Here is a 27,663-nt window from a genome sequence, read left to right as displayed (position 1 = left end):
GCCATTGCCGTACCGGTCACAGGAGTGTGTGGCCTATGAAAGCGCATCAGACTGAACATGCGTGCGGTTATCCAACATGAATGAATGATTGATCCTCCTTCTGAAAGAGATGCTTAGAACAGCTTTTGCTGAAAACACCAGCCTACAGGAGGCTTAGCACAGGATGAAAGCCTGACAGTCTCTGCTTTCATTCCAAGTCTGTCTCCTCTACTTTGGCTGAAAGCCAAAGATGTAAATCATTGTCTGTACTGTTCCTCCTGAGTCACCTTGCCCTCCCCGAATAATAGCAGAAACAGACCCCTCCACCCCAGCCGAGGACATCTGTCCACCATGACAAGGCTGTACCCTGGAGCCGAAGGTTCTGCAATGTGAAGCAGAAAAACAGGAGAAATCAGCAGGTTAACACTTGATCCTAAAGGACACCCTGACTTCAAACAGAAAAAGGCAATGCCCCTTTAAGACAGCTGGAGTCTAGATTCTACTGGGAGGAGGAGGGATCTGACAGCCATATTGATAGTGGAACAGGAACCAGGAAATATGAGGGATGAGAGCTGATCACTGACCTTAGATGCAATTATAGTCCCCACTTTCCTGATGAGAAAACTGAAAATTGGAAAGCTAAGTCACTCTGATATTAGCAAGCCTGACAGTCATGGAGAATGGGCTCTTAGCTCACAGTCAGCAGCTTGTGGAACAGTTGAGCCCTGCACAGAGTTACTCCATGGTGTGGAAAGGAATAGCCTGCAGGCTCTGCATCACTCTGCACCATTCCTTGTCTCCATTTTGAGCACAAACACAGAGCTAGGATGACTGTATTTCACTGTATGCATAGACACCACACCTGCCCGGCACCTCCCGAAGGCACCATCAATAAATGATGCTCCTGGAGGTCCACTCTAAGTTAGTAAAGTACATTGGGTGCATAGAAACCAACCAACCATACCGACAGACAGGCCTAAGAACCTCCGCAAAACACTAGCTTGAAGAAGGCTGTAACCACTCCTACCTAGATCCCATAATGAGGAAGACACCTGATACTTGGACTGCAACAGCTCCCACTGATGGACAGATTGCTGGGAGACAGGGACAGAGGCATAGCTACTTTCCTCCATAAAAGCTTCTGAAGCATTCCCATTTCCCCACTAGGGACTTCCACTAAGCAAAACCAAGATTCATGGTTTTACTACTGAAAAAACTTCCAGGATGAGTCAGTATGAAACAGTGTTGGAGTTTATTAAATGATATTTTAACATAGATCTTAAGTACAAAAGTTAATAGAGAGATGCTGAAGGAGAGAACACAAATGCCCACCTGTGGTGTGGGCTTCATAAGGGGGAGTCTGTTGGGATCCCTAAGCAGGCATCTTTACGGCCAGCCCCAAGGGACCTGACGAACAGATATTGAGCATCTGTGAGGCCACCTACAGATCACCTGAGCATGCTCTGGGTCGTCCCCTCCCCCTCTCTCTCCTGCTCTGCCCCGGGGTCTCTGTGACCCCTTCCCCTTTCCTTTTCCCTTTCCCTTAACCCTTCCCCTTAATAAACATCCCACGTGGAACAAGTCATGTGGTGTGATTTGTGAACCCACTGTGTAACTGTTGCATAATCCTAACATTGGTGCATTGGCCAGGAATAGGTGCCTCCAGCGGCCAGGCCGCATGGTGTTTGCTGGCACCCGACTGAAGCTGCTGGAAACCTATTTCATCCAAATCCACCCAAGACCCACTTTCCAGCAACTAGATAACTATCTGCTGCATTCAACACCAGCTGGATTGGTGAGTTTTCCTCGTCGGTCGGCATCAACGTTTCTCTGGGTAAGAGAAAATTGACTGTCAAGCCTCTGGCAACTTCCCACTACCCTTTGAAGCAGAGGTACCCCCAACCATAGTCTTCACTGGCTACAGTTGGCCCTTTTTGCTGACTTCCATTTAGGGCTTCTTCTTTCCCTTGGGAAAGATTTTTTTTTTCCTCTACGTGACAGTTCCTCCCACTCATGCTCACCTATGAAAATCCTAGCTAGGTAAACTGTGTCTCCTAGGGGCAGCTGTGCCCTTGGTCACTGGCCACAGCTGATGAACTGTTGAATGAGGTAGGACCATTTCTACTGGGTCAAACCTTGCTCTTGCAACACCTTGACAGGTCACTGACTCCTACTCTCCCAATGGGAACTACCCATTTGTCTGTTCCTCCAGCATCCCCACTGAGATGTCTTCTGGAAAATTTTAAAACCTGAGTTAAAAGCCTCTTAGCTCATATACCTCTGTAATAAAACTTGGCCTACATATTCCTTAGATAATGGTTCAAATTGGCTGATTAATGGCACATTAAATCCCAATATTTTATGGGATTGTTTTAATTACTGTCAGCGATCTGATAAATGGAAGCAGGTATCTTATGTTCAAGCTTTCTCTCTTCTCAGCTCTAAACCTTCTCTCTGCTCTTCCTGTTCTCCTACCCAACTTCTTCTAGCTATAAAGTCTCAACCTCAAGAGTTCTCTACCTTTGACCCTGCAGATGAACCTCCACCTCATCATTGTCAACCCCCAGCTTCTTCCCAACCTCTGGCATCTTGCCCCTCCTCCTCTACTTCCTCCTCTTTCTCTTTGGCTTCTCCAGAACCCTCACCCCCCACCCCAGCAACAGGCTGTCCTAGTCGTCCTACTTTGGCACACACTTTCACCCCGCCAACAGCTATTAGCCTCCCTGCTACCCACTCTCACTCTATAGCAAAGCCCCCTTCTACTCAGCATAAACCAGCCTCAACTCTTCTCTTGCAGGAGGTAGATGGCTTAATTAGGGTGCTATGTTCCCTTCTCATTAACTGAACTTTCTCAAGTAGAAAAGAGACTAGGATCCTATACCTCTAAACCTACTTTCATTAAAGAATTTCAGTATCTCACTCAATCTTATAGTCTCACCATGCATGATATATATATGATTCTTACCAATAACCTATTACCTGAGGAACACAAGCGAGTTTGAGAACAAGCTAGAATGCATGCAGATGAGGTTTACCAAACAAACTTGCAGTACACCTAGTTGGGGCTGGAGCGGTGCTTGACCAGGATCCACAATGGGCTTATAATACTGCAGAAGGCATTTTAGCCAGAGATCAGTTCATGACCTGCCTCCTGGCTGGTCTCCACAAGGCTTCTCTTAAGCCAGTTAATTATGAAAAGCTCCAGGAGGTCATTCAGGACAGGAATGAAAACCAGTCTCAATTCCTAGAGCACCTTACAAAGGCCCTCTTAGAACATATTAATCTAGACCCCGAAAGTACAGAGGGTAGGCAACTTCTGATGACCTACTTTTTCTCACAGAGCTACCCCGGCATCAGGGCTAAGCTTAAATACTTGGAGAGAGGACCTCTGACTACACAGGCAGAAGTCTTAGTGTTGGCTTTTGTGGTGTACCATGGGAGAGATGAGAAAGCTGACAAGCAAAAATACCAAATGCTGGCCAAGGCCATTCGACCAGCCTCAGCAACAAGGATGACAGGTCCCTGTTTCAAATGTGGTCAAGAAGGTCACTGGGCCCAGTTTTGTCCTAACCCCCACAAGGCACCGGGGCCATGTCCAAAATGCTACTAAGAGGGACATTGGGGTGTTGACTGCAACTGTTTCTCCCGTGACATGGGGGTATCACTCCCAGATTACCCTCTGGCTAATATCCTAGGCCTGGCTACAGATGACTGAAGGTGCCAGAGTTCCCTTGTCCTGACCACTGCCATCACTAGCAGGGAGCCACGGATAATTATCATGGTATCGGGGCAGCCCATCTCCTTCCTTGTGGACACCGGAGCCACATACTCAGTCTTACAGAGTGTTGGGGACCAACCTCTCCTAGTTCCCCTATTGTCGGGGTAGGGGCACAGCCTTGCCAGCCTTGCTGGATTCCACCACTTAATTCTATTTTCAGGGGTGTTCACTTGACTCATTCCTTTTTAGTGATGCCAACCTGTCCAGTTCCCTTACTGGGAAGGGACCTTTTAGCCAAAGTAGGAGCCTCTATCTCCTTTACTCCACCCATTTGCCCAACCACAATCTCACCAGTGTTCTCTCTCCTTTTCCTAGCTACCCTACCTACCAGTTGTGACATGTCGCTTCCTTTACCAGCCTCTCAAGTGGACCTCCGTGTTTGGGAGGTCCAAACCCCTCTGTCAATAGGTACCATTCCCCTGTGGTCATTCAGCTACAGGATCTTACCTGGTATATTACCCAATCCCTGGGGATGAGAGAAGTGAAGAAGGTAATTAAACACTCCTGTAAGTGTGAAAAGCTGCTTGTTTGTCAAGCTTCTTTGTTATTTATCAAAAAACATGTTTTCACCCTGGCCTTCACTTTGAGACTGAGAAAAGAGGAAGTTTCGCCAAGTTCCTTAAAACTTGTTTGTTTGAACTTGGACCTTGTCTGCTATAGGGAAGTAGTTTTAGAAAACAAGTTTGGCAGTTCCACAAACTTCTTTCATGTATTGATGTGACTTGCTTTAATTATTTCAATCCTCACTCCCCACTCAGGAACTGTTTGACTCTGTCAATGGGGTTCTGGCATCTAAGGTCTTTGCCTCTCTGACAGCCCCCCACCTAAATAATACAAACCTGTCATTTTGTCTCCTACTTCAGACTCTGACCTCAGTCTACAAGCTCCTGAATGTGACCCAACCGGGCCATTTTAACACTTTCTGGCTGTGTATCCCACCTGGGACCAACTCAGAACTACCGCTGACAGCTTCTCCAATGACTCTGTCAAGTAATCTTACTTCACCATTCACTAACTGCCCTGACTCTGATGCTGCTACAACCCTCTACCTTTTTCACATCACCCTTTTCAGTGTGGCAAGCTGTTTTAAGGCATCTGGGATACACTCTGTAGGAATGCTAAGTTCCTTAGAGTGTAATAAAACTATATCCTTGATACCTCATCTCAACCCCAATGCCCTACTGCTAATAATACCTCGATTCTTTGTGGCACTCATGTCTACCATCATCTGCCCGCTGGTTGGTCAGGAGTTTGCATGCAGGTGCTCCTCTTTTCTGGAGGTGAGGGTGACAAATGAAAAGGAGCCCCTACCAATCCCGGTCGTGGACTTGATAGCTGCCCAGCAGGATAAGATGGCAATTCAAATCTTGCCCCTCTTGGCTGTTGCAGGAATCACGGCAGCTGTCAGGACTGGGACAGCAGGACTAGCCACTTCACTAACCTTGTATTATCAGTTTTCTTCCCAGTTCATTCAGGACCTCCACCAAGTGGCTCAGACAATGCTAAACCCCCAAGGACAAATCGACTCGCTGGCAGCAATAGTACTTCAAAACCGACGTGGATTGGATCTCCTCACAGCTGAAGAAGGTGGCCTCTGCCTCTTCCTCCAGGAGGAATGCTGTTTCTATGTCAACCAATCGGATATAGTAAAAGATAAAATCCAACAACTCCAGACAGATCTACAAAAGCAAAGGGAACAGCTCGAGGCCTCCTGCTCTGGGGCCTTCGAGAACCCCATATGGAAGTGGATTCTGCCCTTTCTCACACCTCTTCTGCTGTTTTTCTGCTTTTGCTTTTTGCACCCTGCTTAATTAACTTCCTTTCTACATTCCTCCAACAACAAATGCAAAAATTCTCTGACTGAACCATTAATCAGTTACTCTTACAGGATTATGAACCTTTGCCACAGAAAACCAGATGAACCTCCAATTGACCCTGATGGTGGGGACCAGCTATACCCTGAGAATGATAACACCCCTAATCATCAGGAAGTAGCTTGAAGAGCAAAGGTCGCCTCTATGCCCTCCTCACTATCACCCCTTCCTATCTACTCACTTTTTAATAAAACAACAAGGGGGGAATGTTGGGATCTGTAAGCCGGCATCTCTATGGCCAGCCCCAAGGGACCTGACGAACAGGTTACTGGGCGTCGGTGGGGCCACCTATGGACCTCCTGAAACCACCTGCACATGTTCTGGGTCACCTCATAAGAGAACTCGAAGCCCCGTCTTCTTTCCTGCCCTTCCCAGAGGTCTTCCCCCTTCCCTTAATAAACCTCCCACGTGGAACCAGTCGTGTGGCGTGATTTGTGAAACTGGCGCACAACCCTAACAGAGTCTAAATCCTGGCTAGCTACTGTCCTTGATAAAGCGTCTTTTGGAAAACACAAACTGTTTTGCGGGCAAATTTGGCCTGATGACTCCTGACTCTGTCAGCAGTTCAGGCATGCCTCCTCAGGCCCCCACAGTCATCCCTGTCTTTCGGTCATTCTGAATCCGGCCACATGGTGTGTGCCAAAGAGCCTCCAGAGAACCCCGGACTGTCCTCGTGGCTTCAGGTCAGCATGGTCCCCAGCACTGATGCAGCCTACGTGAGTTGCCATTTGTCCATCCATCTGTCTGTCCAACTGGACCTGGTCCAGAGCCAGTTATGGTGCCCACAGTCCTGTGCCTCACCTCTGCAGCTGAGCTCAAGCCTGAGGCATGGCTGGACTTTTGACCCAGCAGCTCAGCTCTGTTCAACTCTGGCAGCTGTTAAGGCGGGTTCATCTACACATTGTCTGATCACATACAGTGACTCGCCTTTGAGCCTGTGTTAGCTGCCTCTGCCTCCAGGGAGGCCTCTTACAACCCCTTAAACTTGTCTTCAGGGCTCTTTAACCCTCTTCTACCCATTGTGTAATCTCTATGTGTCCACATATGTAAATATAATTACTGAATGATATAGAATGTGTGAGCTGATAATATCAGTAATTAAGATGAAGAATTAAGAACCTATTTGCCTGTGGCCAGCTAACACCTGAAATTGGGACTACCTGGCACATGATAGCCAAAGAAACTGACAGAGACATACATAAACACAGACACACAGACAGACACACACACACACACGGGTGTGGAGGTCAGAGGACCATTTTCATAATCTTGTGGGCTGGGGTTTCAGACTGAATAAAAAAGGGGAAAAGGAGAAAGACAGTCGAGTACCAACATTCATCTGTCTTGACTTTGGAAGCACCTGACCAGCTCTCTCGTTCTCCGGCTGCTAGGCCTTCCCTGCTGGGATGGACTGATTTATACCTCCTTACGCTGAGAGCCAGAATAAATCTGCCCGTTCTCATGCTGCTGTCACCAGACATTCTGTCACAAAACCAAGAAAAGCAGCCAACACGCACCGTTCTTTTCTTTTCTGCAGGTGATGCTCCACTACATTAAAGTCATTGCGGGGACACAGTGGACACTCTGCTCCTACCCTCATGCATCCGGTTACACTCCATCATCCTCACCCATCAGCTCCAGGATTACTTCTGATAAACGTGTTAGTTTGTAACCTTATGAAGAGCATGTTTGGGACCCCTGGATGAGAAGCATATTGACATGCTATAATAGAATTTCATCAGAATCAGTTGCCATTTTAACAGGTTACATCATTGCACTGATTAGAGTCCACGGGGCCCTTTCTAGTCCCCTCCCTGCTTTTAGCCACACTAAGAGAGGGCTGATGGAAACAAAGAATGTTGGTGAGCTCTGGCTCTGGATGGGTACGCCAGTGAGGAGGTGAAAGGAGCTTAAGCCTCAGTTTCCTCATCAGAGAAGGAGGAGGTCTTAAGAGCACCCAGTGCTAGAAAAACAGCTTTGTTGCTAGCACTAGCTGATTCCCTGTTGTCACACCCATTCTGCTTGTCAGTCCAGCCCAACAAAGTCCTTCTCTCCTTCCTTCCTTCCCTCCTTCTTTTCTCCCTTCCTCCTTTCTTCCTTCACTTCCGCCCTCCCTCTCTTTCCCCACTCTCCTCTTCTCACCTCTTCCTTTCTTTTAGATTTTCCTTTTTCTCTTTGAGTCAGCCTGTCACTATGTAGACTAGACTGGCCAGAGACTCTTAGGGATCCACTTGCTTCAGACTCTTGAGTGTTGGGATTAGGAAGTGGTTTTAGCCCAGCCTTTACTGGTCACATTAAGCATAGCTATAATCTTTGACTGAAGTCTCAGAGAACCTGTTCCTTAAGAGTTCTGTTCACAGAGTGTTTTCTTTTTTTATTATTATTTTTATTTTTCTGCATTCTTTTATTTTTTTTTAAGAACCTCAGGAAAGGCAGTGGTGGTGCACACCTTTAATCCCAATATGTGGGAGGCAGAGGCAAGTGGATCACTGTGAGTTCTAGGCCAGCCACGCCTCAAAAAAAAAAAAAAAGATCAGAGAGAGAGAGAGAGAGAGAGAGAGAATGAGTAAAATTCTAGCATTACTAATGCTGGGCATTACAATATTCTTATAATGCTTTTCTACACTGGCCACATGCGAATTCTGCCTTTATATGTGGTGCTAGGACAAGAAAAGCAACAGAAATTTGCTGAAAGGATATAAGAACCAGCTGAAGGGGCTCCAACCACTGACAATAAGAGCGTCCGAGTAAGTAGAAATAAGTAACATATTGTAACTCACAGACTGAACCAGGAATCCAAATCCTTAGGAATACAAAACAAACATGGGGATGCCCGGCTCTACCTTACTGCTGAATGCCAGCTACTAAACAGAGAATGAAGAATTTAAGGAAAAACAGGATTTAGCAGCTGTAAGGGCAATGATTGAGTGATTGGAAACATATCTGCAGGAGAATGAAGCAAGACTGAACATTTGTCAAACAGGGTATCTAAAAAGTCTAGAATTATCTGTCTAAAATACCAGCTTCACTACCTCATTACAAACACTTTACAGAGGAAAAACTTGGCAGGCACTGTCTAAATCAAAACGATAAAAAGTAACCTCGTCACCATGGAGAGGAGTAAACAGCGCAGGCCTGGGCAACATTGTTTCTTTAGGCTCGCTGCCCAAAAGATAAACAGAATCCACTTAGGTAGGAGGATCTTGGACCTGTATTCTTCAAAGGTGAGAAGGTCACCAAAGAAAGACGGCAATGGTTCCAGGTGACGGTTAAGCACACAGCTCAAGACACTTGATCAGCTCACAGAATGTGTAGGCCATTATGGGTATTGTTCACAGCCTGTGGTTCTGGAATTGGGTTTGTGGGCTAAATAATGAGTACCTATTGATTATATAGGGGAGCCCTTGCTAGGACAGATTTGGAAATGTTCATGTAACTGGAGAATGACAAAGGGAGGGAGAGGAAGAGATGGAACAGGAGGGAGAATGAGACAGAGAGAGAGAGAGAGAGAGAGAGAGAGAGAGAGAGAGAGAGAGAGAGAGAGAGAGCTGACTGTGATGGGACAGGTTGGCTGTTACAGGTGGCACCTAGGAGAACTTTGTGTAATTCTTTCAAGTGTAATAAATTTGAATACTAAAAGTTGAAACTTATTAAACTCTTTAGACACTTTCTGCCCATTCAAAATATTAGTATGTTCACTGAATGCTTTGCTTGAGCTACAGGGAACTCTGAGTGACAGCTACTTGTTCGATTAAGCGATGCTGCCCTGACTTCAGACAGAGCTTCCTTATCTGCAACCAGAAGATAGCAATAGCTTCCTCTTACTGGTTACTCTTCTTGCTACTGTGACCAACTATCTGATAAGAAGCAATGGAAGGTGTTGGGAGATGGTGTCCTGCTCTGCATATTCAGATGCCGATTTCTGGGCCTGAGATAGGACTGCAGTCAGGCCGTGGGTCTTGTCATTTCTATGAAGACATTTCCTATCTCATTGTCATGTAAAAACTGTTTTCCATCATCTCTGATTGATTAAAAAAGAAGCTGATCAGCCAATAGCTGAGCAGGAGAGTTAGGGCAGAACTTCCATCTCATTTAGGAAGTGCCAAGTAGGAAGAGGCAATAGGAGGTCACCGTGAGGACAAAGATGGAGCAGGAGTGGCCAGGGCAGAACTAGAGGACAGGTAATGGGGCACATGGCTGGGTAACAGATCAGCGCGGATGGGTCAGAACAAACGAGTTCCTGCCCAGCTTAGTGCTTTAAAGCTTTTTGACAAATGTAATAGGTCTCTACGTCATTATTTGGAAGCTAAAATGGGTGTTTTAAAAACCTTAATTTTATTTTTACAGGAAGGTGCTAGAGAGGTGGTTCAGAGATCAAGAGCACATGCTCCCTAGACAGTTACTGTTCTATCGCTGTGGAGAGATACCATGACAAAGGCAACTTACAGAAGGAAGAACTAATTTGGGGGCTTGTTTACAGTTTCAGAAGGTTAGTCCACGAACATCATGGCAGCAGGCAGGAAAGCGTGGTGCTGGAGCAGCAGCTCTAGTTCACATCTGATCCATAAGCTGCAGGCAGAGAGGCTGGGCCTACTATGGCCTTTTTAAACCTCAAAGCCTACTCCCAGTGGATTACTTCCCAATCTCCTTCTACAAGGCCACACCTCCTAATCCTTCCCAAACAGTTCCACTAACTGGAGACCAAGCATTCAAATGTTTGAGCCTATGGGAGCCATTCTCATTCAAACCAATGCAGTGCTCTTGTAGAGGACCTGTTTCCAGCACCTACATAGTAGCATGAAATCATCTGAAACCCCAATTCCAGGGTATGCAAAAACTCCACACATGCAGGCAAAACACTCATAGACATGAAATAAATAACCTTTAAAAACAAAAAGCAGTAAGAGCTGAGCGCTCAGCTGTAACCCCAGCACTGGGAAGGAAAAGTCAGGCCAATCTGTGAGTTCAAGGTCAGCCATCTCTACATAGGGAGTTTCAGGCTAGTCAGGGCTAAATGGTGAGACCCTGCCTAAAAATAATGATATAAAATAAAATAAAAAGCACCACTTTGGCCTTGAACTCAGAGATCTGCCTGCCTCTGCCTCTCGAGTTCTCGATTGCTGGAGCTAAAGGTGTGGGCCACCGCTCCCAGCCCTAGAGGGAGGTTAGGATTGTAATCATCGCAAGAACTTGAAGTTGATTTTAAGAAGAAGGAAATGAAGAACTAGGGATGCATTTGTGAATATCCAGCATAAAGCAATTGTATGTGGAAAGCTATCAATATTGTCCCAAATTTGATGAACTAAGTAATATAAGAATTGTGGAGGCGGCAAGAACCAATAAGAAAGAATAGCTGGTGTTGGCACATACCTGTTATTCCAGCATAAAGGACATGTGCCGGAAACACCAGGAGATTAAGGTCAACCTTAACTACATAGTGAGCTTGAGGCCAGCCTGGGCTATATGAGAACCTGTCTCAAAAAACAAAAAAATTAACCAGCCAATAAAACCAAATATTAACACACAGAAAAGAGTAGACTGTAGTCAGGGGACAGGCTGTGAGATGAAAGAAAGCAAATACCAGAAGCCACAAACACTGCCTAGAATCCCAGAACAGGACTGAAGAGCTCCAAGCCAGGGAGCTGGGACAGAGGGACACAGGAGGAGTCTGGAAACAGACTCATATGGAAAGAAGAAACAGGCCACTTGGTTCCTATGAATCCACAGAAGGGGTCTAATTGCAGTAGCCACATGCTCTGTCTGCATCAAACAGCCTGCTTTGGTTTTTATTTCATTTATTTTTATTTAATTGCCTGGTTAGGCAGAAACTTGAATCCACCCTTTAATATGTTGGACAATTAATCTCTTTCCTCTTCCTCCCTCCCCCTCTTCCTCCCCTCTTTCCAAGTTGTCCAGGCTTGCCTTAAGTTCTGTCTTTCTGCTTCTGTCTGTAAAATATCTGGGATTCCAGGTATGCCCTGGGTTCCATTGCAAAGCTTCGAAAATGCTGAACAGAATATCACCATATGGGTCAGCTGTTCCACTTCTTACTGTCTATCTATCAAGGAGGCGTGAAAACATGTGCCACCAATGTTCCGCACGGTCCGTAGCAGTATCATTCTTCAGAGGCAATAACAGGAACAGCCCGAGTATCTGTCAGCAAACTAAGGGATGCACCCATCCCTGCAGCCCTGCTTGAAACTCTACTGCGGAACACGTAAGGAGCGAGGGACAGAGTCGCGCTCCATCACGGATGAACTCAGAACCATGCCCGACAAAAGGAGCCCCAACTGTGTGCTTCCATTCATACACAACTCCCAGAAAACGTGATCCTGTGTGAGGGCCGGTGTGGGAAGCGGCTGTCAGTGGGTGGCATTACAAGCATGGAGCATCATACCTGGCTAGGTTTCCTTCGGAGGGGGTGTTATTTTGTTCCCAGGGAGGGTCACACTATATAGACCTGGCTGGCTTGAAACTCACTAGGCAGACAGGGCTTGCCCTGAATTCATGGTGATTCTCTTGCAACGTAAAGATCAAAGACAGAAAATCCCTCCATCTAACAGAGTCCTAAACCACCGCCCTGCTGGGAGGACAGAGCAGAGTGAAGAGAGGCAGTGGAACAAGGCTGTGCTGCCTGAGTGGGACTGTGCAGAGGTGGCAGGAAGGAGGAAGTGGCTCACTGGAGGAGCTCAGTGGGCTCAGGCCCCAGAGCAAAATAATTAGCAATCATTCTAATAATAATAACAATAATATTAATAATAATAATTGGGTTTGGGTTTTTTTGGTTTTTTTTTTGTTTGTTTGTTTGTTTGTTTTTTCCTAAGCACAGAGGGACTAAGGGTAAAGCTGGCATAGAGGTCGATCTGGGAACAGCAGTTACTCAGGATTTCAAGTCAGAGCCAAACAGCCCACTTTGACTACATTTTCTGGATATTTTAAATCAAAGCCTCACAGGGCCAAAATCACTCAGGCAAATTCCATGAATGCTTTTTTTTTTCTTTCCTCTTTACTTCTCTAGATGGGGACCAAAACCACATAACTTCAATCTTCAGATCCATGAAGAGGGTTGTTTAAACTGAGCAGTCTGAGAAGTCCCACACGTCACCTACAGTCAGTCTCCAGAGTGTTTTCTGAATGGTGTCACAGAGGTGGCAAAGGATGTGTGGGAGGACATGAGAGGATAGACTCCTCCCTATTAAAAACTTGAGCCAGAACTGAAAATAAAAAAATCATTTATCTTTCTGCAAGAGAAGGGTGTTGTAGGATATTTGATCCCATTGTGAATCCAGATCGTGAACTGTAAAAACCCATTTCTTGTTTGGTGTGGTTCAGCCCTAATAACACACCTTTAATCCAGGAGCTTTCTGTACACAGGATTTAATAAAGTTAACCCTAGGCCCAGAGGCGGATCAAGAAACAAGCTGACAGGGATTAAGCAGCAAGGAGGGACTTTGAGTTGAAGGGTGTTTAAGACAGGGCGGAGAAGAAGAGCTTTTGGCTTTTTCCTCCTGGCTGTCAGCTGAACTAGCAAGCTTTTGGCTTTCTTCATTGGGACTTGAGCTGAGTAGGAAGGTCAGTCAGCTGGGTGCTTTCTCTGCCTCTCTGAGCTAGTGGGTTTTCACCCCAGCATCTGGCTCCTGAGTGTTTATTGGTAAAATCGAACAACTGGGATTTTGTTTTTAAAACAACAGAAGGGGGAAATATGTTTGTAGACAATACTTTCTAAGACAAAAGTAACAGAACAGCGTCTCTAGTGCTTGTGGGGCTCTCAGTTCTGGGCCCCTCTGTAGATACCAGAGTCAGCAATGCTCAGGCCCCGTCTGTACCGTGGCACAGTACCTGCACAGAGCCTACATATCACTTGCAGACTTTAAACCAGTTCCAGATGATGCTAAATACCTAACACAGTGTAAAACCCATGTAAGGAGGTTATATGACTATACCATATTGTCTATGCCTAGACTCTAGGGAATAATAATAATAAGAAAAAGGCCAGTATGCCGTTTCTGTTTTTTCCTGTTTTCCCCCTAAGATCAGTTGAATCCTAGGATGCAAATAGAACCTGTCAGATGAACGGTGGATCTCTTCCACCCTAATCATGTTCCTCGTTCCACAAGCTTTTGACACCTTCTAGTCGATGAGGTTAGGTGAAGTATAGATGGTGGTTGCAGACATTCAATTCACTTCCTCACATCTGCCATTGGCAGGGGACACAGAAACCTCTCCTAGCAGGAGCTGAGATAGTGAGGTCTGGTTCTGGGGGAGGAGAAAGGAATGGACTCTCAAGGTCAGCTTATTGGAATGAACAGCAAAGGTGAAGAGTATTCCATAACAAAGGGAGCACAGAACAAAGGCATGCAGACCATTGGTCTTGGGAGCAACAAAGTAAAGTGACCTAAGCTCCTAGGAGCAGCTTTTAAAAGCCCGCAGAGTTCGTCGCGTGGAGAAAAAAAAAATACCAGACAGACAGACCAGGTGATGCAAAACCCACACACCTGAAAAACCCCTGTGGCCAGCCACATTCCCCATCCTAATCACAATCTTTACCTAATGCCTTCAAAACTAAATGTGTATGGACATTGTTTTATCTTGTTTTCCTTAATTTTATAAAGAAGTTTTAGAATGGGGCTAGAGGTTAAGAGCACTAGCCAGTGCTCTTCCAAAGGTCCTGTATCCATTTCCCAGAAACCACATGCTCACAACTATCTACAGTGAACTCTGGTGCCCTCTTCTGGCACACAGGTGTACATGCAGGCAGAACATTGTATACATAATAAATAATAAATAATAAATCTTCTCAAGAGTCCACAGGAAGAAATCCATCCTGGAGGTGGCGGTGTATGGCTTTTATTCCAGCACTCTGAAGGCAGAGGCAGGCAGATCTGTGAGTTCAAGGCCTGACTGGTCTACAGAGTCTACAGAGCGAGTTCCAGGACAGTCAGGGCTACACAGAGAAACCTATCTCCAAAATAAATAAATAAATAAATAAATAAATAAATAAATAGACAAAATTTTAAAAAATGAGTGAGTGAGTGAGTGAAAGGGAAGAAACCCATGTTTTCACCCTCTCTTTTAGCATCAAGCAAGTTCTTACAAGGTCCCGTTTGTATGCTTTTTAATGCTCCTATCAGCCTTACAAAGAGAGAGTTCATCCTCAGAATCTAAAAGGCAAATTAGGCTCAGAGAAATAAGGAATCTTGCCTGAAAATCAACAGACTCTCTGTGGGAGAGCCAGGCTTTAAGCCAGGGTTGCTGGCTGCTGACTCCCATAGTGTAGCAATGGTAGAGCATTTTCCTGAGCATGTTTGCAGACTAGGTGCTACCCTCAGTAACACAATAGTGTTGATGATGGTGATGCTGGTGATGATAATGGTGATGGTGGTGATGGTGATGGTGGTGATGATGATGGTGATATCCTGCCAGTGAGTACCACCTGGCTGCAGAGTAAGCAGATGTGGAGGTTGTCTGTGGAACCCATCGAATGGTCTTCACAAAGCTAAAATGCATTTCAATTGACAGCGGTGGCTCTGGTCCCATTGTCTCCAACTCTTGAGTGTTTTTTTTTTTTTCCTTTTCTTCACTCAGAGTTTTTTAAGTTAAATTTTTAAAAAAATCCATCCATTTGGTATGTGTCTGTGTGTGGGTTCTGGGACTTGAACTAGGGTCAGCAGGCTTGGCGGCAAGTGCCTTTCCCCGCTGAATCATATTGTTGGGTCTTCCAATCTACTTTTAACCTCCTCATGATTAAATGAAGATAGGTCACCTCAGGAAGAAATGCTTCCTTTAAAAAAGAAAGAAAGAAAGAAAGAAAGAAGAAAGAAATTGCTGCTTAGAAGGACAATCCAATATAAAAATTGGCTTATGTCTCTGTTTGATCCTTTTTGATGATAAAGGGGCAAGGTGATCATTATTATTCAGCCTGTTTCATTTTCTTTGTGTGTCCATGTGAGTGAGAGTACACAGATGCATCTGGGTATATGTGTGTGGGGGTAGGTGAGGGTGTTTGTGCTCATGACGGTGGCGGCGAGAGACAACCCTGGGTGTTGTTCCCCGGGCGCTGCTACTTGTTTCTTTTTAAGGCAAGGTCTCTTGTTGGCCTGAAATTCACCAGGCGTTCAGATGGGCTGCCCAGTCATCTGCCGGGAGCTCCCTCCCAGGACTGGGATTGCCAGTGGCACTGCCACAATTGCCTTTAAACAACAACAGAAACAAAATCGTGTTTCTGAGGATCGAACTCGGGTCCTGGCACTTTACTGACTGTCTGTGAGCTGACCTCAGCCCATTTTCCATGGTAGTGTATGCAAGTCAATTCAACTAACCACCAAGGCAATTTCTTTCTTAATTTTTAATTTAATTTTGTTATTTTGTGCATGAGTGTTTCGTGTACATGTATAGCTGAGTACCACATGCATGCAGTGCCGTGGAGGCCAGAAAAAGGCACTGCTGGAAACTGAACTTGCCTCTGCAAGAACAGGTACTCCGGTGCTCTTAGTCACTGTGCCCATCCCTCCAGCCAGGATCAATTTCTGATACAGGGAAATAACATCTTTTTCCAAAGACTAAACTAAAATGTCAAAATCTCTGGTCGTCTTCAATTCTTGTTGGGTCACTTTTGATAGTGTTGTAATTTTCTGCAGCTAAGGCCCTGATTAGCATAGCTTAAAACATAGTGAGGAAACTCTGTGCCTTGAGTCCTGTCAGTATCTGACTTCAAGATGACACAGGTGTAAACTGTCCTTTTGCAAGAAAAGAATCAGGAAAGAACACTGTACCTCAGCTAGGAAAGGGGAAGAAGGAAGTTTGCTGTAGGATATAAGAACCAGAATACCACTGAACCAAGCCAGAGGCCAGAGGTCACCTAAGGGGAGAACAAAGTAGGGCAAGGCACATTCCTAAAGAAATGATGACACTCCTGTTTCCTTGGTGACACACCTGCATAACAGGTGAAGTTATGTGTCCTAAAATAAAACAACTACAAAACTTCAAAAGTGAAGCCCAGACTCCGTGGCATGTGCCTTTAGTCCCAGCCCTCAGAAGGCAGAGGTAGGCAAATCTCTGTGAGTTTGAGGCCAGCCTGGCTCACACAGTGAGTTCCAAAATAGCCAGCTACCTAGTTGAGACCCTGTCTCAAAATAAAACAAAACCAACACCCCAGCACATAGGTGTTCTAACTCACTGGTCTCCTTTCTCTGGGATATATGGAGACCATTTAAGCATAACTAATAGTAAAATTTATCCTCCAGCCCTGACTTTCCCCCAAATAGCTCTGGCCATAGACCCAGTGATGTCACAAATTTCATGTGCCTGATTGGTTTGGGGAGCATAAGTCCCCTATGGACATAAGCTCTCAGGCACATGATAGACCATGAATGAGTTGATTCCCTAGACCACGTTGGTTCAGATCTGTGCTTCCTGCTTCCATCACTTAAATCTCAGCTCCTGGCACCTGGGCTCAAGGAATAGACCCAACTGTCTCCATTGATCACAACATGGACAGTACTAAAAAGAAAAATGCAATAAGCCTGCCATTGCCAGGATCCAGAAGAGATGCTTGCTGTGGGATTTGACAAGGCTGGTCCAGAGTCTGGCTCCAAGAGCAATGGAATGTGGAAACAGGTGGAGTCTGCCTTCCAGGATCACCTCCAGTTCCTTCCTCTATTCCTTCCCCTTCTAGGCACTGTGCTAGTTTGAAACAACTCTGCAAAAACTCATTTGTTTCAGGCTTCATCGCTGAGGCAGTGGTGTTTGTAAGGTGGAGCCTTTGGGAAGCGATCAGAACATGGCGCTCTGACCTCATCAATGGTCTTACAACATTAATGGGAGATTGGAAGATGGTAGAAATATCAGGAGATGAAATGTACTGGAGAAAGGTCACTGAAGGGTACTTCTGTCCCTGCCTCATTCTCTCTATTGCTTTGCTTCCCAGAAGCCGTGAACCAGACAGCTCTGCTCCGCTGTGCACCTCTGACCACGATGTCTTAACATTGACCTAGAAATGACAGAGCCAAGCAACCGTGGGCTAAAACCTCTGAAACTGCAAGCTAAAGTGAATCTTGACTGCTTTACACAGATGGGCCTGGGGAAAGGAAAATCAAAGGCTGTTCCACCTCTCCCTGGTCATAATGGCTGTCATCAAGACACCAAATGCGACACCACAGGAAAACCTACAGAATCGACTAACCTGGGCCCATAGGGGCTCACAGAGACTGAATCACCAACCAGAGACTGAATCACCAACCAGAAGCATTAGAAGATGTGCCTAGTCCAACTATAACTTCATATGCTAAGGCGAGTTGATATCCCGGGCAGGCCTCCCCCTTTTCTGAGCATTTTTTCTGAGGAGAAAGGGAGGATAGGATGATATCAGGGAGGATAGGATGATATCGGGGAGGAGAGGTGAGAGGGAGGGGCTGGGAGGAGAAAAGGGAGGAGTAACTGTGATCAGGATATAAAATAAATAAGTAAATATATTGTTAAGAAAGAGGGAACAGCAGCTGAGAAAATGTCTTTATCAGATTGGCCCAGGGACAAGTCTACGGGGCATTTTCTTGACTGATAATTAATGATTGATGTGGGAGGGCCCAGCCCAGTAGGGGCAGTGCCACCCCTGGGGCAGGTGGTCATAGATTGTATAAGGAAGCTGGTGGCAAGCTGGGGAGAGCAAGCCACTGGGCAGGGTTCTTCTGGGTTCTCGGCTTTGGGTTCTGCCTTCAGTCTCCTGCCTTGATTCCCTTGATGATTCCCTGTAATCTGAAAGCAGAACAAACCCTTTCCTTCCCAGGGCTGTTTTTGGTCAGTGTTTGTATCCCAGCAACACAAGGCAAACAAGGACAAATGGGAAGGTAGGGGATAGAACAAGAACGGGTGATGGGGGTAAGTGAGCAAAGTTCAAGCCATGCACGTGTGAAGGTGACGTCGTGAGAATAAGTATTCTGCACAATCATCGTTTCAAAGTCTATTTTGGCTGCGCGCGGTAATGCCCTTCTTTGATCCCAGCATTTGGGAAGCAGAGACAGGTGGATAGCTCTGAATTCAGCACTGCATAGCTCGACCCTCTCCCACAAACCAAACAATAACAATGATAAGATAGTAAATATAAAAAGAAAAGAGCTGGGTGAGGTGGTGTACGCCTGTAATCCCAGCCCTCCGGAAGGCAGAGGAAAGTGGATGTCTGTGAATTTGAGGCCAGCCTGGTCTACAAAGTGAGTCCAGGACAGTCAGAGCTACATAAAGAACCCCCCTCAAAAAAAGATAAACAAAAAAACAAATAAATACATAAATGAAAATAAAGTTCTATGTTTTGTCACAGCAACAGGAAGGCAACTAAAATGAGCAGTTTGGCCATCTTTCTTTCCTTTTCTCCTGCCACTAACAAAGGTTAGTCTCCAAAAGCTCTTCTCTCATTTATTCTTGGTTTAATATATATTTGAAATAAGCTCTGATTTAAAATACTACTTTGGAGCAAACAAGTAGAAACCACTGGTCTGTTTTAAAGGTGCTAATGATAGCAAGGGGTAGAGGAGCAATGAAACTAACCCACCCTTATTTTCTAATCAAGGCTGGATCAATCCAACTCCCATGATCAGTAGCCTAGAGGGAAAACAGCAGGTGAATGAGCTCAGTACTCTGGTTTACCAGTAGTTCTTTTCCCTATTAAGGACTCACTCACAATCCAGTAGCATGACAGACTAAAAGTGAATTCTCATCTTGTCGTGGACTGGGTTAGAGAGGACCGGATAGGAGTTAGTCACATGGGAAGAAATGCAGGTGAGAACTGAGTGTTAGACCTAAGGAGAAAAACAAAACAAAACAAAACAAAACAATCCCACAACTGTCAGTTTAAAGCATGCTGTATTCAGAACAGGCCAGCGGGCTGCCTCTTCCTACTCGGGGATTTTAGAGAGCAGCCCCTCACTGGCTTTTGATGCTCCTTTTATGGGGAAGGGTTAGGGGTTGATAGAAAACAGCTGGCTAGATAATTGGCTGTTAGCACCTGGAGGGGGGGGGACTCAGGGCGCAAGGCTGCCTACAGGGTAGACATGACCAAGCCTAAGTCCTGTGAAAACGGAGTCAGCAGGGTTGGGAAGATACCCAAAAGGGCGATCATATATCGCAGTTCCAGTAGTTTAGCAAGGCAAAGGGGTGGTGATAGACACGTCATGGGGTCACAAGTTCAGCATAGTTTGAAAACAAACAAACCATGGTTTGCAGGAGGAAACAGAAGACTTAATAACAGTGTATGACAATGTGGCCCCTTAACCACAAACTCCTGTTTGGGTTTCAGGGACTTTTACTCCACAATGAGGACTGAAGTTTACCCGGTAATACCCCCAAGCCAGGTTGAACTCCCCGTGTGCTAAGCACTTCTCTCTGCCAACCTGCGTAGACCTGTCTCAAAGGTCGTCGGTGTAGGTAAGCCATTGCTTTTTCATTTTAAGCCACAGGACCACGTGGTTATAGCAGATGCCCCGCATCTGTACGGATGGAGGTTAATGCCCATCTCACTGCAGTTTTGACGTTTAGAGATGGCGGAACAGAGACTCAGACACTAGGGGGAAGGTGAAGAAGGTCCGAGTCACGGGTCACCGCCTCCCACAACAAGTGGGAGCTCTGAAATTCAGGGAAAAGAAGCAGATGAATCCGAACAGGCAGAGACAGTTATGCTGACTGCTGCCTCAACATGCTCCGTGTGTGACAGCCACACCGCCACATGAAGAGGTGACAGTTTGACTAACACACCCATTTGTGTTACCAACACACTTCTGATGTTGTCTATATTAAGTTCACCGGTTTCCTACCGTTTGTTTCAGTGCGGCTCCTATGAACTCTACAAGCAGACATGTGGCCGGCATTACATTTTCCCTGGGCAATGTTGTTCTGGTTCTCCGTGAAAGTGAAAGTCTAGAACCCGTTATCCTAGATTCTTCTTCCAAAATTAGGGTTGGTTCCATTTCTCTTTCGTTACACAATCTTAATTTGTTTTAATCTTAATAAAAAACTTGTGCTTCTAGGCATACGTGTTTACCTGTATGCACATGTGTGCACATGCCATTTGGAGGCTGTTAGTCAACGTTGTCTTCCTCAATTGCTAATTGGACCTTTTTTCCCCCCTAAGATTTATTTATTTTTTATGTGCATTGGTGTTTTGCCTCCATGTATGTCTGTGTGAGGATCCAGATCCCCTGGAAATGGAGTTTCAGGCAGTTGTGAGCTGCCAAGTAGGTGCTGGGAATTGAACCTGGGTCCTTTGGAAGAGCATCCAATACTCTTAACTGCTGAGCCATCTCTAAAGCCCATTAAACCTTATTATGCTGTGTTTTTTTTTTTTTTTTTGAGAGAGAGGGTCTCTCACTAACTTGGAATTCCTGCGGGTTGGCTAACCAGCCAGCAAGCCCCGGGGATCCCATCATTCTCCCTAACACTGAGAATACAGGAGCGTATGCCATGCTTTCATATGGCTGACAGGGGTTGAACTCGGGTCCTCATGCTTGTATGGTAGGCCCTTTATAAACTGAGCCATACCCGGACCCCAAATTTTTATTTCTGAACTGGAGTCTCGTGCAGGCCTTGAACTTTTGATCTTCTAGTCTCCACCTTCCAAATCTCTTAACTAAGATTCTTCAAACCTTTTTTTTTTTTTCAGACTGAATATTTTCTTTTGTTTACTCTGTCCAAGAATGTGCAATCTTTTGATACCATGACATGACCTTGTCATCTACGAATGTGTTGGGCCTCACTCCTAGCTTCCCTGAGATGCTATGCTCCAGACTCACTTGCCTTGGTCCTTTCCGGTTGCAAAATCTTTCCCGCTGTCCCTCTGCCATCTCGGAGAGCCTTCCTTATAAAGCTCCAATCACTGTGACCAGCATAATAATTCATCCGCTTGCCCAAAGCCCCACACACTAGACGAGCCCTTTGCCACAGAAGTGCCACGGGTTTCCACTCTGGCAGACCACCAAACAAGACACAGAACTAAGTATTGCAGGATATTTGATCACACTGTGTACCCCGAGATTGTGTTGCTTTACTGGAAAAACCCGTTTCCAGGTGTGCTGTGGCTCAGCCCTAGCAAGCACCGTTAATCCAAGACAGGATTAAATGAAGTCATCCATCGGCCAAGAGGCAGGGTAAACAACTAGCTGACCGGGAGTGAACATAGGGAAAAAAAACCAAAGAGAGCAAGAGTCAGCAGGACAGACAGAGGGTCACACGGGGCTGGAGAGATGGCGAAGTCATTACAAGCTAGGCTCAAAACCAAAAATATAACAGAGATGCACGGGGGGAGAAGGGAAGGAGATTCAGTTTGAGGGTTTTTTGAGACTTCGTGGGGAAGGAGCTTTTTTTTTCTTTTCTTTTCTTTTTGGGTTGCCAGCCAGGAAGGTCAGCTGGGTGCTTTCTCTGCCTCTGAGCTAGCAGGCTTTCACCCCAGCATCTGGCTCCCGAGTCTTTATTGGTAAAATCAAATGACTGAGATTTTGTTAAAAATAACAGCTAGGTCTCTGGTTCGCTTATGAGCATGCCTTCCTTGGAAAAGAGTTGGCAAGACACCATTCTGCAGCAAGGAGGGAACCTCCACCAGCTTAATCCAGGGGCTATTTCAGAGTTTGGCTCTTGGAAGAGTTCAAGCTCCATGAATCAGTGCCTTTAGTTTCCTGTGCTTTGCTGATGCCACTGCCCACCAGGGTACAAATGAAAGTCCAGGTCCAATAAATGAATCATGGCGAGAAGGCAGGGTGTAGTCCATAGTTTTATTCAATAAACTGGCAACAACTGTGGGCCCTGGTCAGGGTGGGAAGAGACTGTGGGTCAGCTATGCGTCCAACGTATGGGTTCCTTTACAGCACTCCTCAGCCTCTGCCTCGCTGGCTTTGCTTAGTGTCACACAACTTCCCAGTGTGTCTCCAGAGCCTCGGCTTCTGCCATCTCCTGTCTGCTGACCCCAGACAGTTTTGCCCACTGTGGTGTTTGTTCTTTCATCATTGACAAAGTTTTTCATTAATTTTTCAGACCGAATATCTTCTTGTTTAGCTTGATTGATTATTTATTAATTTATTAATTTATTTATTTATACAGCATTCTGCCTGTGCCCAGAAAAGGAAACCAAAACCTCGCTACAGATGGTTATGAGCCACCATGTGCTTGCTGGGAATTGAACTCAGCACCTTTGGAAGAACAGCCAGTGGTCTTAACCTCTGAGCCACCTCTCCAGTCCTAGCTTAGTTATTAAAATAAATAAATTAAAAAAAAAAGTGAGATGGGTTTTTGTTTATTTTGGTTTTTGGTTTGTTTTCATCTTGACTGATCTTCAGGGAACAAATCTTTAGAGTTGGATGGCAGACCTGGGTCTATGTCATAGTCTAAGAAATATGGAAGGAAGAAGTGGGGATTTCACCTTTCCTATTTTGGTCGCTGCTAGTAGCGAAAGCTGGCGACAATGGTTCATAACTGTAATCCCAGTACTGAGGACATTGAGACAGGAAGGATTATTGCTGAAAATCTGAGGGTAGCCTAGACTGTATAATAAAACCCTGTCTCAACCAACCATAGAAAGAGAGGAAAAAAGAGGAAGAGAAAGGAGGAAGAGGAGACAGAACAGGAGGAGGAGGAACAGAGGACCATGTTTAGGGTCTTCCACCTGTCTTTAAGGCCTGCTTCTTTTAACTCAGTACATCGTCCTCTTCCTGTTCTGAGAAAATCAGACTTTGAGCACTACCTGTATCTAGGAAGTTTTGTGTGCTAGGATCTAAAACAAGCCTTCCCCCGCCCCCCAGCATTGGAGCGCTGCTCACTCATTCCAGCCCCAGAGGGACAGCCTTTCGGGAGTTTCCTTGAGCGCCAGGTGATGATAATATGAATCATATATGTTGAATTTCCAAACTAAAGAAACTCTAATCTGACTAGAACACTGATCGCAGTTCCATTTTCTCCCCCTTGAGAAAGTGTCTCACTACATAGCTGTGGCCGGTCTCTATAATTTACTATATAGACCAGGCTGACTTTGAACCCTCAGAGATACAACTGCCTCTGTTTCCTGAGTGCTGGGATTAAAGGTGTCTACTGTCAAGCCCGGCTCTTGTTTTTTTTTTCCTGAAGTGCGTCTCAACTGTTACTTTGTGTTGAATTAAAATACAACTGGCTGAATTCACTGTAAACAAATTGAGATTATTCAAATCATTTGGAACTTGTGTCAAAGAAAGAAGAGTTTGTTCAGGAACAGCTGATACAAGATAGAAAATCAGCTTTAAAAGACGAAGCTCGGAAGACCCGCTTATTTATCACTCTGTCTTCACTACTGAGAGATGAACATTTGGTCTGTTTAAACTCTTGAGGTTGTCTGTGTTTCTAATTCAGCTCCAAAAAGGAACAGCCTAGGCTGGCCTTGAACTCTCGGTATCATCCAGAATGACACCAAGACCTCATTCTCCCATCTCCTCAGTGCTGGGATTATAGGCTTGAGCTGTGGTGACCAACCTGCTTCTCATTTAAAAGGATGGGAATTTAGCCATGAGGTGATGGGAACAAAAATATTTGTCACCACTCAAATTGTATCTATGCCATTTAGTTTTAATTTTATTCCCTTCTCCAATAAACATTCAGTTTTTAACTTTAATTATATGTACGTGTGCTTTATCTGTGTGTGGGTATCCACATGTGAGTGAGGTTTCCTTGGGTACCAGAAAAGGGCATCAGATCTCCTCCCCACCCCCCAGCTGCAGTTATGGGTAGTTGTGAGCCACCTGATGTGGGTGCTGGGATCTGAACCAGAGTCCTTTGCCAAAGCAGTATAAGCTCTTAATTGCTGAGCCATCCCTCCAGCACCATAAGGCTTCTGTGTGTGTGTGTGTGTGTGTGTTATGTATGTAGTGACAGAATCTTAATGTAGTCCTGGATAGCCAGATAATTCCAGGCTGTCCTTGAAGTTCAAGAGCTCTGGCAGCCGTTGTTTCTTAAATGCTGGGATTAATGATGTGTCTTGTCTCTCCCTGACTCATAATGGTGTCACTTTAAAATAGGTATTAGGCTTAATATTTTTTCCTTTTGAGTAACTAGTGTTTGCTCAGTGTCCTGCCTTGTGTCAAGAGAAAACACAAATCTAGGATGGGTCTACAGATCCAAACAAAGTCAAGTTTTCACCTTGACTCTGCTAATCCATTTTTTTTCCATCAGCTATAAAAGAGGCTTGAGTCAGATCTTCCAGTCTGTAAGTACGATTTCTGTAAAGATTTTGTTTTTTGTTTTTGTTTTTTTACTTTAACAGCAATGTGATACATACATACAAAATGGAATAGTGCTCAGCCCTATAAATAGGTGGAAATCTGGTCATCTGTAGCTACATCGATGAATCAGGAAGATATTATGCAAACTGAACAAAGCCACACAATGAAAGACAAAACACTATGATTTCACAGATGCATGGAACCTAAAAAAAAAAAAAATACAAACCAAACCATAGCAGCAACAACAAGAAAAGGAATTGATAGGAGAGTAGAAAAGTAGAAAGGTGGCTGTGGCAAGGGAGTAGAATTACTGGCCAAAGGGTCCAAAATCCCAGACGGACAGAGGAGTGGGTTGGAGCATCCCAGACAGCAGAGTGACTGTACATCGACTAAGACAGCATTTTCCAAGATCCTCCCCCAAAAACGATAGGCAAGCAAGGCACGTTAAGTAGCTTGTCATTCATCCCATACCGCTTGCTCGTATCAAAACACCTCGTACTCATCAGTGTATAACAGCACGACTTGCTAATTAACAAAATGAACAAATAAATATTACACACTCAAAAATTAACAATTGAAATTGCCAAGACATTTGTTAGGCTCAATGCTTTTTTTTTTTTTTAACCTCTGAGCATGCCTTTAAATCCCAGCGCTCAGGGGACAGAAGCAGGTGGATCTTCAAGTTTGAGGCCAGCCTGGTCTACTGAGTGAGTTTCAGAACGGAACAGCCAGAGCGGCACAGAAAAACTACCTTGAAAAACCAGAAAGAAAAAAAAAATCTTTTGAGAAGCCTATTCGTCATATATATATATAATGAATATATATATATTCAACTATTCATCATATATATCTAATGAATATATAGAAAATGAAGACAGGCTCAGTGGCTCATATCTGTAATCTCTGTAAACCCAGATAGTCAGGACAGCCTGCCCTGGACACAGCAAGATCAAGTCTCTTAAAAAAATAACGCTATTGAGAGGAAGATGAGAGTGTGAGAGAGAGAAAAACGGAATATACATACCAGGAATCCTATTGAGTGTCACCCAGAAATGCTCATCAGGACTATAGGTGTCCTTGGACCATGAGAGTAAGTCCAGAGAACGCTGGTCTTTGAGGACGAAGTTAGCAAACTCACGTGTGAGGGCCACATAGGCAGTGCCAAAGTAAATGGTCATGTTGTGAGGAGGGGGAGCTTTTAATTTTGCGGTGTTATGTACGTAGGGGTTTTTGTGGTCTAACAGCTCCCGGTGGACATACTTGGTCCTTCCAATGGCGTGAGCCGGAGGCAGCACCCCTGGGGTCAGATTCTTCCCAATAAACCCTTTCAGGTACTGAACTATTTCCTTGTTGGTTTTCAGGGGGAAGTCCTGGCCGCAGGTGTTGAGAACGTATTTCCAGGGGACCTCGGAGGCCACCAGATCCTTGATGCAGTTCAGGTCAGCCTGGAGCCGGGAGAAGCCACCGTAGACCACCGGCTCCATCTTAGAGGCCAGGAAGGCATTGGGGAAACAGCTCACCAACTGCTCCACCGCCCCTTTGAAGGTCTCCGTCGCCCTCCTGTCCACATGCACACAGTAGACGTTCTGGGGCATGTAAATGGCCCTGAAGAGTCTCTCGAAAGTGTCAAAATCTTTGTGGATGGTCAGCGTGAAAGCCAAAGGGAAGCCGGCTTCTTCTTTGGAGAGAGTTTCTGTTATGTAGTGATTCTGAACCCTGTACTCGGAGCAGGTGAAGTTTTCCAGGGTGGTTTTCAGCGCGAGGTCTGCTGCGTAAAAACCCTCCCCACTGAGCATCTGAAAACAGACCTCCGCTAAGACCGAAGCGTTGGGAATCGCCCTCGGGAAGTGACTGTTCTCCCACAATTTGCTGTCGTAAATAAATACAAAGGTCAAGGCGGCAACAAGAGACAGGCTAAAAAGACAGTACTTCCAAGAGCCCATCTTCCCAAAGCAGGAAGCGAGCAAAACGTCTTTAGAGACAGGATTGGAGCAGATCCTCCGTTACCTTACATGTTGTCCAGGTCCCGGCGTCATCCCGCACGGAGGTGGTTCCCTTCCCTCTTCCTAGATTGCTTATATTTTCAGTTTTAATTCCGAAGCAGCCTCATTGCCCAGCCTCTAACTAACTTAACAACCAATTACTTCACAAAGAGCCCTGCCCCAGGGAGGTTCCCGGAGCCAGTGACCCTACCTGTCCCCACAGGGAAATCACTATCAGTGACCTTCCGGGCAAGGCATCTGGGAACTCAGAGCCAAGCCTCTTCTCCCAGTGGAAGGCTGCGAACAGTGCCTGCTCAGCCCTCCACCCGGCTGGCTTCCTGTTAATCATTGCATTCAAATAACTCGGTTTGTTTGCTTAACCAGCTCTGCCCAGCTAAAAGCTTCAATTCGGAGCATGTGAACACTGCCTGGAGAGAGGCTGTCAATAAAAAAATGTCGTGCTTGACAATAAATTGCTTAACCCTGCCTTTTTCCACCCTTGCTTCCCCCCCCCCCCTTTGCGCCGGCAAGGCGGATGACTAACTGTTGAGCCAAATTCTTTCCAGGGCTTAATTTTCTGCGATGCTAGGGAAGAGGTCCTTAAAAAGGCATATTAACTGCTACCCAGACATCCCTGTGGAACTCCCCACTTGAAGCGACTGGGAGGATCTGAATAAAGGCTAATTGTTTAAAACAAAACACCCCAAAACATCCCATTACCCCCAAATTCCATGGAGGCTAAAGTTCCTGAATGTCAAGTTTGTTTTGTGTTTTCCCCACTCAGGACACAGATAGGGTGCCCTGGTGCTCAGAGAAGTAAGAAAGAGGAGCCA

General features: G+C 45.4%; 1 protein-coding gene across 2 annotated transcripts in view; it reads right to left on the bottom strand.

The window, feature by feature from the left end:
* Window positions 1-27,143, bottom strand: part of Gcnt2 (glucosaminyl (N-acetyl) transferase 2 (I blood group)) — a 92,937-nt gene extending 65,794 nt beyond the window's left edge. Inside the window, exons 1-2 of one of the 2 annotated variants that reach the window (XM_021647288.2) lie at window positions 26,856-27,143; window positions 25,873-26,717 (exon numbers count right to left, since the gene is read on the bottom strand). In XM_021647288.2, the coding sequence (XP_021502963.1) occupies window positions 25,873-26,717; window positions 26,856-26,884 (874 nt within the window). In that variant the 5' untranslated portion in view covers window positions 26,885-27,143. Of the gene's footprint in view, window positions 1-25,872 lie in introns of both variants that reach the window. The other variant, XM_021647287.2, reaches the window with a different exon arrangement.
* Window positions 27,144-27,663: the final 520 nt, after the last annotated feature.

Source organism: Meriones unguiculatus, chromosome 19, assembly GCF_030254825.1.
Source record: "Meriones unguiculatus strain TT.TT164.6M chromosome 19, Bangor_MerUng_6.1, whole genome shotgun sequence".
NCBI classification, from domain to species: Eukaryota; Metazoa; Chordata; class Mammalia; order Rodentia; family Muridae; genus Meriones; species Meriones unguiculatus.
Note: the sequence above shows the minus strand (reverse complement) of the source record. Positions and strands in the feature narration are given on the sequence as shown.